The sequence below is a fragment of the Canis lupus genome, chromosome 13, assembly GCF_003254725.2.
Source record: "Canis lupus dingo isolate Sandy chromosome 13, ASM325472v2, whole genome shotgun sequence".
NCBI classification, from domain to species: domain Eukaryota; kingdom Metazoa; phylum Chordata; class Mammalia; order Carnivora; family Canidae; genus Canis; species Canis lupus.
The window spans coordinates 2,602,717-2,616,797 of NC_064255.1; the positions used below are offsets into that span (position 1 = coordinate 2,602,717).

At 45.5% G+C, this 14,081-nt stretch overlaps 1 protein-coding gene across 8 annotated transcripts in view; it reads right to left on the reverse strand.

Moving 5' to 3' along the window:
- The window catches only part of SNX31 (sorting nexin 31), a 72,448-nt gene that overhangs the window by 40,071 nt on the left and 18,296 nt on the right, over positions 1-14,081 (reverse strand). For all 8 annotated transcript variants that reach the window (XM_035710097.2, XM_025450864.3, XM_035710053.2 and 5 more), the window contains exons 4-6: positions 12,388-12,452; positions 4,477-4,587; positions 43-133 (exon numbers count right to left, since the gene is read on the reverse strand). In XM_035710097.2, coding sequence (XP_035565990.1) covers positions 43-133; positions 4,477-4,587; positions 12,388-12,452 — 267 coding nt within the window. The remainder of the gene's footprint in view (positions 1-42; positions 134-4,476; positions 4,588-12,387; positions 12,453-14,081) is intronic.

A 14,081-nucleotide genomic window follows, 5' to 3' on the forward strand; every position in this document is an offset into this window, starting at 1 on the left:
ACCCCTTCTCCTGGCTGCTCTGCCTCCCCCTTTTCTCCTTACCAGAGAACTTGCCCTCTTTGCAACACTGAATGAGAAACAGGCCAAAGTAGCCCAAGAGCTCCTGACACAGTCCAATTTTGTGTGACACCACCTTTAACCAAAGACAAGAAAAATTAGGGGTGTCGGCCTTGCTAACAGTGATGTGGAGAATTAGAAATTGCCTGTAAACATCGATAAAAAGTACTTTAATGGGCAGCGGGCATTAAAAGTAATCTCTTCTGAATCTAGAAATGATAATCCTAGTTTTAGAAAATTTAAAAATTAAGAAAATTAGAGTGAAGAAAGCAAAAATCAGCCCTAACACAACGGACATGAACTGGCGTCTGCTGAGGCTGGTTGTCCCATCTCAGACACACATGTGTCTCCCAGAGAATTTGGTCTTCACAGTCCACTGGAGGGCAGCAGCCAGTCTCCATGCAAGTCTGTCCTTCTGTGGTATCTGTCACTGGGGCCCCCGTACCAATCTGCCTGCCCATGGGCTGGATTATCAGACATTGGGAGGAGGGATGTTCCCCACTCCTTGCTGGCATATAAAAGTGTACAAGCTATTGTCTGGCTTTGACCCCCCAGCCTGCTTCTGTCTGGGGTCTCCTGTGATGGTCTCCTAGTCTAATTTATATGGCGTTTATATCGCTCGGTGACACCTCAGGTCCCAGGCACAGGCCACTCTCATTTCATGTTCCTCCCTGGCCTTTATGTCCAACAGCTTTCATTTCAACACCAGTGGCTTCATTTTTGCCAGCAGGTCTCAAGGCTAAAACCTTATGTCTTATGCTCACTCACCTTCCCTTAGCAGGAACATCCATGCTATCACAGGTTCTCCCTGCCTTTACCCACCCAGACCTTCCCTCTTGAAGACAGGGCTCCAGAGTGATTTCTTTGCTTGCACACTCTGAATTCACTAGACCACCTCCGTGACACTCGATTCACCTTTGCAGCCATGTGCGTGAGCTGATGCATTTAACATGTTTGGCAGTTGTACAAATATGAGTTCTCAAGGTGGCAGTTGTACAAACATGAGGCTCGAAGGGGTACTTTTCTTGTCAGAGGTCTGTAAACTGCCTCATGAGACGGGCTTACTAGGTGGATGATATGAGTGGGTGCTCTTGGCCTAGCTTTGAAAATAAAGAAGAGCCTGGGAACTTTTCACGTGTTCAGTCAAGGCTTGTCCCATTCTACCTCACCCAGCCACGTGCCCAAGCATAGACCCCAAGCCCAAACACAGCGCTCCTGTGTGCGCAGGGTGAGTGTGTGCTGGAAGGTAACGGACTGCAAAGACGTCTTCTCCTAGAGTGTGATCCATATCCATTCAGATTCAATTTCTCTCTTCTCTGACTTGTTCAGCGAAAATAGCAAGCTTACGTGCCAGGGCTGATAAAGGAGCAGGGGGGAAGGATGGAGAAGCCTTTTATAATTTATAAAGACATAAGCACACACATCTTCTCTTGAAAGGAGTAAGCATTGACAAAAGGAGACACAATAATATTTTCTTCTTAGCAAATGTTAAGGATACTTCAAAACACAAAAACGCCACCAATAAAACCACATTAGTGCAAACACATAAAAATCCAAAATGAGATTTCAGCTTGTTGCTGGTTCTTTAAGGAGCGCAGCAGGATGGTGGTCAGGTGGAGAGTGAGGGGAAGAAGGCTTGAGGAGGCCTAAACAATGATTTTCAATTACAAAATTTAAATTACATGTTTATGCTGGAGAAGCTCCCAGGCCCTGGAAGAGAATGCACCTGTCTGCCTGGCCACCTGCTCACTTTGCTTTTTACACAAACTCCACCGCTTCGAGGGCAGAACCTCCAGGTAAACCTGCCTGAAGTTAATGATGTCAGGGTCCGGGGTTTGGATTTCTCCCAAGTCGGTGTGATTGGGAGAGGGAAAGGACATGTTTCGGATCGCAAATGCACCTCGCTAACCTTATGCTATAGGTTACAAGGAGAACGGGGCCAAATAGCTGGCTTTCGGAGTGCTGACTGGGCATTCCCTCCATATCAATAACAACGTCCGTACTGAGAAATAACCGTAACCGCACTGCTGATGGGACGGGAGCTATTTCTATAACTACGTAGGCACTGACTTGAAAGGCAGGCAACTTACCCAAACTCACACGGCTACAGCGAGGCAGTGCTGCCATTTGACCCCAGCTCTTGCCCTCGCCCTGCAGAGAGGAGGCCCCCAACTCCCGTGGGCAGCCGCCTTCAGCTGCAGGTACGTCGAGTCAGGCCAGCGACCTCAGTATGTGAAAAACATCCGGCAGGGCAGGCTTTCCAGGTCTCCACGGCCCCAACCCTTCCCAAATTACCTCATGTCCCTCATCTGCCCCCCAGGGTTGCGTGCCTGGCCCTGCAGGTGTCTGCCTCCCATTACTGTCCTCCCCCTTCACTAGTGTCTGTCTCCCACTGCACAGGCCCTGGGAGGGCAACTGAGGGAACGGTGTCTCTGTAGTTGAGAGCTTTCTCTTTTTTCTTTTTGCATAAATCCCCTAGGCATTAAATGTCAAAGGTCTTTGATGCTTTTCAAAAAGGTCATTCTGGATGTCAGTATAGAAGATGGGCAAGACTGGAAGCAGGAACTAGTTTTGGGGCTGTTACAGAAATCTGGCTGAGGGGCACCTGGGTGGCTCAGTGGTTGAGTGTCTGCCTTCGGCTCAGGTCATGAGCTCGGAGTCCTAGGATTGAGTCCCGCATCAGGCTCCTGCATGGAGCCTGCTTCTCCCTCTGCCTATGTCTGCCTCTCTCATGAATAAATAAATACAAATCTTTTAAAAAAGAAAGAAAGAAAGAAAGAAGAAAAGAAAGAAAAGAAAGAAAAGAAAGAAAGAAAGAAAAGAAAGAAAGAAAGAAAGGAAGAAAGAAAGAAAGGAAGGAAGGAAGGAAGGAAGGAAGGAAGAAAGAAAGAAAGAAAGAAAGAAAAAGAAAGAAAGAAAGAAAGAAAGAAAGAAAGGAAAGAAAGAAAGGAAAGAAAGAAAGGAAAGAAAGGAAAGAAAGGAAAGAAAGGAAAGAAAGGAAAGAAAGGAAAGAAAGAAAGAAAGAAAGAAAGAAAGAAAAGAAAGAAAGAAAGAAAGAAAGAAAGAAAGAAAGAAAGAAAGAAAGAAAGAAAGAAAGAAAGAAAGAAAGAAATCTAGCTGAGAAATGAGGGCTCAAATTAGGGGATGTGAAGATGGGAAGACAAAATTATTAGGGGAGAGATTTGGGACACAAGGTCAGTTGGATTCAGGGAGTCAGAGGTGGTGAAGGAGGGGGGACCCTAGAGTAACCTCTCAATGGACAGCCTTGGCGATGAGGTGGCTGCTGATCCCTTTCAACTAGGCCAGCAATCCAGAAGCCAAAGAAAGGTTGTGTGCAGAGACTTCTGTAGGAAGGAAGGTCCAAAATTATCACTCTTGGACTGAGCCAAGATCCTAGAGAAGGGACATTTCCTACCCTGGGGACAAAGCTGCTCTTTGGAGGCCAGGAGGACATGGGACAGCTTAGATCTCCAGGTTATAAAGAAGAGCCATTCAGCAGGGAGGAGGTCCCCACCCACCCCATAGTCTCAGCTCCAGAGCTGGAACCCAACAGGGAGGATGGCTTGTTTCCTGCCCAGAATGTGTCAGGTACCATGTCCCCAGCACAAAAACATTCTGTCCTTGGAAGGCCCTAGAAACTTTCTGACTTCCACCTGTTTATAATTTTATATTCTAGCCTCACATACTTCTCTGGAGGATTAGAACTAAAACCCTCCAAAGGAAAAGGACCTGGGAACAGTGTGTGGGTATGAGAAGCCAGTGCCCCCTTGATGCCCAGGGAAGGGAGGGAAGGCCCCGGAGACCGAGCTGGTAACAGCCGCCATCTAAAGATGGGGAGGACAGTCTCTAGGTCTTGTCCTCAGACTCTTCACAAAACCAACTGGAATGCAGGTCTGGCCCTCTGAACCCAGAATTAGACCTGCTGGGGTGTTGGTTTCAGTGTTTTCTCTGCGGGGGTGGGGGGGAGGGGACACAACTCTCAGCCTTTGAGAAATCCTCTGTCACTTTCTCCCAGAACCTGTCACCAGCCTACCTGGGTAAGGCCTGTTTCAGACTCATGTGGACTCCACTCCCTTTCCTGCTCCCAACTATGAGGCATCCCCTAATAAAGCACTTGGCATATTTCCACGGCACATCCTTGGCTGAGTCCCAGGTGACTGCAGCCTTAGGAAGGGACAAAAAGATGTCTGGGAAGTTGATGTCCACAAGGAGAGGAAAACTAAAGATACTCTGGATGATTGGCTGTGTCTCAGATTCCTTCGTCAGTGTCCCAGAAAATCCCAGCATCTCAACAGATATGTCATCCAGAGTCAAATGACAGGCAGGAAGCTTCTGGAAGGTAACCTTATCCTAGTCCCTGCTTGCAAACAGAATGATTCCTAAATTTGGTTCTGGAGCTGGAGTTTAAACAAAGTTTACCTCTAGGACTCTTTCAGCAGTATCTGATGTTAGAATTTCGACTTGAATATTCCTTCCATCTGGCAGAAATATATCCAGAGAGGCTGTCTTGGTAGTGATGCTAAATGTGTCCTGCAAGTGAAAGAAAATTATAGTAAGCCCCCACAGTGCCCTTCAGCAGGGTACATGGTGCAGAAATGGTCAGTATCTTTCTCTACCTGGACCCTTGGGGCATCTGGTGCTTAGAAACACAGAACGGGGATCCCTGGGTGGCTCAGCGGTTTAGCGCCTGCCTTTGGCTCAGGGTGTGATTCTGTAGTCCCGGGGTCAAGTCACGCATCAGGCTCCCTGCATTGGAGCCTGTTTCTCCTTCTGCCTGTGTCTCTGCCTCTCTGTGTCTCTCATGAATAAATAAATACAATCTTCAAAAAAAATTTTTAGAAACACACAGAGCTGACTGTAGAGATTTGTGGGATGGTGTTCTGAGGGGCAGGGTGTGGTGAGGAGGGGTGTGGAGGGGCCAAAACCAGGCAATGACGTGCAGCTGAATAATTTCCAAACAACAGGCATCCATTTTTGGCGGGGGGGAGGGGGAGGAAGCTATCCACTTGACCTTGGGGCATCTCAGATTTTTGTTTGTTTGTTTGTTTGTTTGTTATTTATTTATTTATTTATTTATTAATTATAGTCTCAGAAAGAGAGAGGCAGAGACACAGGCAGAGGGAGAAGCAGGCTCCATGCACCGGGAGCTCGACGTGGGATTCGATCCCGGGTCTCCAGGATCGCGCCCTGGGCCAAAGGCAGGTGCTAAACCGCTGCAACACCCAGGGATCCCCGCATCTCAGATTTTAATTCTCATTTTGAATATTTGCAGGCATCCCTGAAAGCCCACAATCTGCAATAACTTATGATTGTGCTATAGCAAAACTCTGAAGTGTGCAAACCATGAGGCCTGAATGAGTAAGCACGTCACTCACTGGTAAGTTGGTGTCCGGCTGAGGTCCAGCTCCCCCAGCTCAGTCCTGCTTTGCTTGCACTTATACACTCTGCAAGGGGAAGTGTGTGCACTTGAGGCTACTGCAAATCTGGGGGCCTGTGAAGTTCTTGGATAGAGTGTTCTGCAATGTCAAGGACATGTTAGAGACACTGGGAAGGCCTGCAGAGTCTAGGAAAGCGTGAAGCTGAAATTGGTGCTCAGGTACCACAGAGAGAGGGACCCCAGGAGGATGCATGGCCAGTGGCTGCCCAGCTGAGCCTCCCCGGGCAGTTGCGTTGCAGGGAGGGCTCTTTCTAGCACCTCCCAAGTGGGATACTGTCAGCCCCCAGGGCTGCTGCATTTCTGGGAGGCTGATTCAGGTCACAGCCTTTCTGAGCCCAGGTTTTAAGACAGGATCAAACTCTAATACACCAACATATCCACTGTACGCAGTGAGTTCACTTCCTTCCTAGGCATTTAGAATGGCAGTAGTTACGCATCATCCTGGGGAGAACGGAGAGAAGAGTCACTCAAATCATTTTCTGTATTCTAAGCCAACTATATTAAGCTAGAATATTAGTAACACAGAGCTACCGAGACAATGCACACCCAGCCCCGGTTACTGCCTTCCTGGTATCTGGCTGGGGGAGAGAAGAACCAAACGACCCATCCTAAGGTTGTTTGGAGATCACAGAGCTGGGTTCAGGTGCACAGACCAAGTGGGACCTCTCCTCCCAACAGGCAACACCTCCCCTTTCCTTACCTCCACCTGCATTCACAGATATAACAGATCAGGCTTTATAGGGAACTGGGGGACTCTAACAACTCAACTGCACTACCCAGGTACCTCAAAAGCCCGATCACATTAGGGACAAGCTTATTTTTTCTAATTTTATTATCAAAGGGTAAGCTTTGACTTTACATTTTAACTACCCCCTACCGTGTACTTACAAGTACTAAGTTTCTGTGGGTTCCCCCCAAATAATTATTGCAAATAGTCCCTTTCTAGGTACAGCTTTGCCTAGATGTTGGTTCTTAAAGTTTGGGACCTATAATCACAAACATGTCTTAACTCAGGAGAATAACACTCAAAATAAATGAAAATAATGCTATTGCTTTTTGGCCAGGTTCTTTTTTTATTTTTAAAGGTTTTATTTATTTATTCATGAGAGACACGGAGAGAGAGGTGGAGACATAGGCAGAGGGAGAAGCAGGCTCCCTATGGGGAGCCTGATGTGGGACTCTATCCCAGGGCCCCAAGATCACGACCTGGGCCAAAGGCAGACGCCCAACCACTGAGCCAACCCAGGTGCCCAACTTTTTGGTGAAATTCTAAAGGAAAGCTTAGCATTAATTTATATTACCTCAGTGCAACTCTCAACCCAAACCAAACTTTAGATGGGTAAGCAATGCACTCAGAGGTACCAAGGGACTGGGCTGAAACATGTGAAGAAATGGGTTTCAAGCCCAGCTCCCACACTCACCACATGGGACCTTGTGCAAATCTGGAGAGGTTATTTGCCCCCTGTGTTCTTCACTCCTTCAGCTTGAAAATAAGGGTGGTAATAATGCCCACCTCATAGGGCTGTGGTAAAGACTCAAAGAAGCAATGTGTGGAACTTGGAACGGCACTCACTGCAAACACCCAAATGGTGGCTATGTGGCTTTGTTATTGTTAGCAGAAGGAATGAGGAGGAAGTTATGTCCCTTTGATTAGAATGAGCGCCAACAGATAAGAAATAAAGGATTCAAGACAAGACTCAGGAAGATGTTTTTAATATTCATATCCAATCAAGTTGAGCTGTGTATATTTTACATCTTACACTATTATCTCTTGAATCCATCCACTTTTCATCTCCGCTGCCAGCACCATAGACCCAACTAACATCTCCTTTCCCTAGACTCTTGCAGTGGCCTCTTGGCCTCCATCTCACTCCACTACAGCGCACTCATAGCAGCCAAAGAAATATTTTAAAAATGCAAACCTAAAAATGTCCCACCACCCCTTGCTTAAAACCCTCCAAAGCCTTGCCTGGCTCATGGAAGGCAGCTATGCTCACCACTATACCACCAACGCTGCCCTTAACATTGCTCACATGGTTTTCCTCTACTCACACCACTTCTGACACTAACTATCTGGAGTTAACACAGACACCACAAATTAAGGGCTCAATCCCACAGAACTGCCCCTCTCCAATTTCAGAAGCCAATAGCAAGTCCAGGCCTCCCACACTTCTCACCAACTGGGTAGAAATCAGAGGTTCCCACCATACCCTCCTCAAGATTGGTAATTTTCTGGAATGGCTCACAGGATTCAGGAAAGCTCTTTTTACCTTCTATTACCCTCTTATAAAGAAGACAATCCAGAAACAGCCAAATGGAAAAGATGCACAAGGCAAGGCATGTGGAAAGGGGCACTGAGCTTTCCATGCCCTCTGAGCACACACTAACCTGCCAGCACCTCAGCATGTTCACCAGCTCCAAAGGTTCAGAGAGCTTTATCACATAGGCATTGATAAACATTCTCAAGAGGAAGTGAGGAAATAGTCACTTCCCAGATCCCCCAAACAAAGCCAGAATGAACCAAACCTCCCAAGTCAGTAGGTTGCCCCAACTTCCCAGGCACACAAAAGCTACTCCAAATACCTTCTCAGCCTTCTTTTTCTCAAATATGTTGTTCACACAAGGAAGGACACAAAACACTACAATTTTAGAATTGAGAACATTAGAAAGTCTTTAGTCTAAAGACTTTTCAAACTTCCCTTTATCTCCAAGGTGATCACAGGGCAAAAACATAGAATGAAAAAAAAAAAAAAACATAGAATGTAGTAAGTCAACGGAGTCTAGGGACACAAAACAAGCGGTACATGGTTAGGGCAGGACTGGGTGAGCTACCATCATTCTAGAAATATCGCATAACATCAATGGAGCAGGGGCTCTGTATCCAGGTCTTTTTACTTATGAGATATGTGCCCTCAGACACATTACTTAACTTGAACAAGAGATCCTAATAGCACCTCCTTCCACAAGTTATAGGGGATAAATGAGACCAGGCCTCTCCCAGATTAAATCACCCTATGGAGGGAAACCCCTCTTGTTTTTGCAACTTGCATATGATAATCCTTGACAAAGGCTTTCCTCAGAGGGGTGCCAGGGAGGAGGGAGGTTGCACACATTCACATTTCTAATGTCCCTATGTCCTCGCCCAGAGAGAAGATGCTCTTGTACTGCTGACCCCGGAGAGCCAGGCCTGGGAGCATATGATTACATGGCAATAATCACTTGGCAACTGCAGGTCAACCACTTATCAGGAGCAGTGAAGATATGTAGGTCTGTATACTGAGGTAGGCAACTGCTGTTCCTACCTCAATTTACAATAATCCCCGTTCCTCGGGCTCCTTTCACATTCAGCAAATCCACATATCACCACTGCTCATTCCAGTTCTCCAGTTCCTGTATGTCCTGCAGGAGCATCTTGCTGCAAGCTCCATAAGCCAACTCTCTCCTGCATTGACTGCATCTATTTACTGCCAATACATCGCTCTGGCCCTGAAAGGTAGTCAGAGGAGGATCTGCTGGAAGTTGGGGTAGACTCACCCCCAATACTACACGGCTACTGGCTTCACTTTTACTAATATCAGTCCTGAGTCTTCTAGACCACCAGATATCTATGTGGTTTGTTGTTTTGTCCCTAATGGGAAGAAAAATCTAGAGTATAATCTTACTTCCCTGCCCACCCGAGAAATTTTCCAGCTCAATGGTCTCTTCCATTAGAAGGTCTCCCAGACACGCTCTCATCCATGGCAGTGTGTCCCAGCCCTTTTCTTACCAGGGCACACATACGGAATGATATTTGTACATCACACTGGGGTAAGCAGAGTGGCAGGATTCACAAATGCTGCACCGGAGTTGAGAGGACAGAAAGGTCGACACAGCCCTCACCTTCCCCGGGGTCATGCCCAGCAGCATAGCACGCATGGTGTGTGGTCCTGTCTCACAGAGCTTGTTACATTTAGTGCTGTGCCCAGTGACGTTTGTTTCCCCAAAAAGACAGTTTCCCAGACTCTGTGAGCTGGACGGGGTGCTATTTACTGGTGTCTCCCCAGCCTCCAGAGCAGTGTTGGCTCGCAGCAGGCATTCACTACACATTTGTTCAACGTATGAATGAAAAAGGACAGAATGAAGTAGGGCAGGGACGCGATGAACACAGAACCACCTTCCTGATTTAAATGTCTTTTTAAAAATCATCAACGTCTTTTATAAATAGCTTTAGAAGTAAAGTTACTTCTGCCCTGCTCTCCTCTGGAGACAAACAGAAAATGAGCGGAAGGAAAATCATCCTTGAAGAAGTTGAAAATTGTCCCGAGCCTGAACCACTAACGGGATTTGTAGAGGGGCTGCCAAGTGTAGTGAAAATCAGACCTGGCCAGGGAGGGGAGAAGCAGGGGTGTTGAGGTGCCAGAGAATGTAGGTCACACAGAAGCTGCCTTAAAGCTGGAGCCCAACTGCAGGCCCATTTCACACTACCTGGTGGCAGGGGAGGCCAAAAAAATGTGCAGATGCACTATCTTTGCAGAAAGCAGTCTCTCAGCATTGTTGGGAAGAGAAGAAAGGACTGGTGCTAATGGTAGCACATATTTCCTAAGTGTTAAGTTTGCCAGATAATATTTAAGTGCTTTAAGAGATATTTAAGAGATATTGAAGGGAGTACCTGGGTGGCTCAGTGGTTGAGCGTCTGCCTTTGGCTCAGGTCATGATCCCAGGGTCCTGGGATCGAGTCCCGCATCAGGTTCCCCACAGGGAGCCTGCCTCTCCCTCTGCCTATTTCTGCCTCTGTGTCTCTCATGAATAAATAAAACCTTAAAAAGAGAAAGAAAGAGATTGAAGGCTTACTGAATTCTCAAAACAACCCTGTGAGGCAGAGGTTATTCTCCCCATTTTACAGATGGAGAAACTGAAATACAAAGAGGCTAAGTAAATTGCCCCAAGCCATACAAATTGAAAGTTGGGCAGTCCAAATTTAAATCTGGGTCATCTCACTCCTGACCTTGCACTCTTAACTACTCAGCCAGTCCTGAGACTACTTAGAAAGGGGGTTCAATTGCTAGGTTGTCATGTGTGGAACTATAGCTATGGCTTCACTGCTAGACACACTGCCCAGCCCCCAGGCAGAACGTTAGAGAAAGTGCTCAGAAACAAGAGGTAGGATTCAGGAGTATAATAGAGTCAAATGCCTCAACCCTAGCCCCTCCCCCTCCAACACTGTGTGTCAGCTGGCTCACAAAGCACAGCCCCTTCCAAAGCTGAGTGATTGCCTGAGAAGAAATAGAAAGAGCCCTTGGCACAACTCCTGTGGGGAAGGAGGGAGGAATCGTGGCCAACTAAAGGTAAAAAATATATTCCTCAAACCATGGCACTAAGGAGATGACAATGACAGATGTATTAGTAAAAATATGGCTTCTCTGAACTAAGACCTCAAAGAACAGATGGAGGCCTCAAAAAAAGAGGTAAGATAGCAAAGATATAAAAGTCATCTGGCAAAGTTGACAGAAGAAACAGAGAGAAAAATAAAGCCCTTGCAAGAGGGAACATCTCATCAGAGGAAGCAAGGTAAGGTAAGACACGGAACTAAAACCAGGTAGAAATCTTTCAAATTATCAGAAAAAGAAAAAAGGCACTCAGAACAAAGCTCCAAAACACTGACAGCCCATGAGTGGTTTTTAAAGAGCACTGAAAGCAAAAGCCATAATGTGCCCAAAAAAGATGACAGAATTGAGGCCAAACGCACAGAGGTGCGTTGATGGTGTATTGATGGAGAACAATGTGCAAGATGCAGAATTAAACAAACCAGTCTCTGTAAGTGCATGGAATTTGTGCTTATTTGTAAAACATAAAGGATATGCATACATATGAACACATGTAGACGTACAGAAACGTGTAGAAAGAACACACATTAAACTGGAAACAGTTGTCTCTGAAAAGGGGTGCCGGAGGTTTGTGGTGGGATCATATGCCTTTTTGTGCTGTTTGAGTTTTATGACCATCAACACCTCAACAACAAACTTTCCAAAGAAAAAGAAAGCACATATTTTTAAGCCATCAAATATATGTGAAAATAGGAATAGTGACACCATGGGAGACCCCAGGGTCGCTTCTCAAGTTGAATGATCCAGTTAGTATACCTACACAATTGACCCACTGAATAAATGAAATTTGCTCCCAGTTCTTACAAATTCCATCAAAGTATCATTCCTCCATTAGGGATCCGGTTCAATAATATCATGTTATTCTTATGACTTCAATCTTCTCAAAGCTTTCCATTCAGTCAAGAACATACTTGTAGGCATAAACATGTTCCCCTGTGTATAACAAGAATAAGTGGTGTGCTGACCAAGCCTACTTGGCAAACTTCCAGCCTCTACAGGGCAAGTGGTCAGTAGTTCTGAAGACCAACAAAGGAAAGGGAGTTGCACAATGTCATCTCTGACTTTTCTTTGTGACCCATTTACAAAAAAGTCAGGAGCAGAGAGTATACAAGTATCAGTTGGGATGGCTCTTATTGCTATCTCGATGTCTTTACTGTGGCACTCTTGATTCCAGCGAGAGATGGAAGGTCCCAGAATTGTGGGGGCCCTTAATGATGAAAGGTTCTCTTCCCCATGGCCAGAGATATACAGTGCTTAGGCTACAGGATTAAAAAGGTATCTGCTTAATTAGATGAGTTACAAAAAAAAAAAAATTAAGATGAGTTCCAAGGTTGAGTGACATGCTTATTTTCCATCAAGAATCTAAACCTCCAAAAACCAAAACAAAACAAAATAGGAACCATCCTCCAGTTACTGCGAACGAATAGATTTTATCCCATGTGGGGTCAATGGCCAGAAACATGCACATGGTAACTAAGAGACATGTCCAGCAGTAAAATCATGATCTTAAAAAAAGAAGAGCACACTTACCAACTGTACGAGTTTTAAAAAGTCAACGAAGACATCACTTCTCAACATGTTTGGGTCCACAGTTACTGAAAAATATAGATGGTGATCCAGTTAGCACAGGGCTGAGTTGACTTCTCTGTTAAATTGCTCTATCCCCCAGGGAATGCTGAAGGCCTTGCCAGTACAACCCTGCCTCCTTGAGCAATGGAGCTATGACCTGTCAAACACATGAAAATCCACAAAGCTTGCCTCCTCAAGGCAGCCTTGACAGCAACATAAACCCATCATATCAGGCCCAGGAGTCTCACTTTAGTCCCACAGCTCCATATCACTCCCCATCCAGCATGCTGCCCTTCCAGGATGATGATGAACTTAATGTGAAAAGCAAAAGGGTCTTAAAACTTGGACCTGGACTTCTACTTTGGCAAGACAATTTCTTAATTTGAAAATTTGAAATCAACCAAGAAACGCTGATTGAGAGGATCTCTCTTACCAGAAGCTCTCAAGAGGTTATCCCCAGAAAAATTATTAGAAGGCTGTCATAGAAACTTAAAGTTTTCTACTCTTCTAGAAGAGTAATTTACCCTCGTAGTTTTTAAAGTTCAGATACCAATATTCAGGTGCTGTGGCCAGAGAAGAGGGGCAGAGACTTTCCCCTGAAGAGTCCAGACTCCCCCATGAGGCGCTCCCCAGCCTGCTTTCCTCAATTCTTACCCTCCTTCCCATAATGTCTCTCCTGGAACCTGCCCTCTAGCCAAACCTAGATACTTACTAAATCTGTAGCAGATGTCTTTCTCTTTCCCTTCTCTCTCCTTTTCTTTCTTCTCTTTTTCTCTCTTTTTTCTTTCTTTCCTTCCATCCTTCTTTCCTTCCCTCCCCCCTCCTTCCTTCTTTCCTTTCCTTTCTTGCTTTTTTGGTAGCTGTTTCAATTGATTTCATGATGTAGCTCCTACCAGCATTCAAAATGAGCACTTACTGAAGTCATTTGGAGTTGTATCTTTCCCCCCAAATGCAACATTTTTCAAAAGAAAATAAGGAAAAGAAAGTCTCTGTATTATGAGAATCTTTTTATAAAAGGTATTCTCTTGGGATGCCTGGGTGGCTCAGTGGTTGCACATTTGCTTTTGGCTCAGGTCATGATCCCAGGGTCCTGGGATCGAGACCTGCATCAGGCTCCCTGCATGGAGCCTGCTTCTCCCTCTGCCTATGTCTCTGCCTCTGTGTGTCTCTTATGAATAAATAAATAAAACCTTTTAAAAAAAAAAGGTATTCTCTCTTTTTTAAGGGAGGTATTTTCTGCTTGGGGGTGGGGGGAGCCCTTGTCTTATTTTCTGGAATATATGCGGTATATTTGCAAATTAACAGTATGCTTATTAGCATGGATTCTTGGAGATGAGGAAAGCTGTTGAAAAAATGGTTCATCCAATTAGTATTTACTGTGCAACTGTTAAGGACCAGCTACAATGCTAAGCACTTGTATATTTTAGTTCATTTAATTTTCACAACAAACCCTGAGGTGAATATTATCTCCATTTTACAGATAGACACTGAAGCTCAGAGAACATAAATGTCTTGACCAAGGTCACACAACCAGTGAAGTACAAACCTAGGATTTGATTCTGGATCTGACTCTGGAGCCCAGGTCTCAGTCACAACACTGAGTTCCCTTGTTCTCTCTTGCCAGAGGATGCAGGAGCTAACCCCCATGAAGTGCA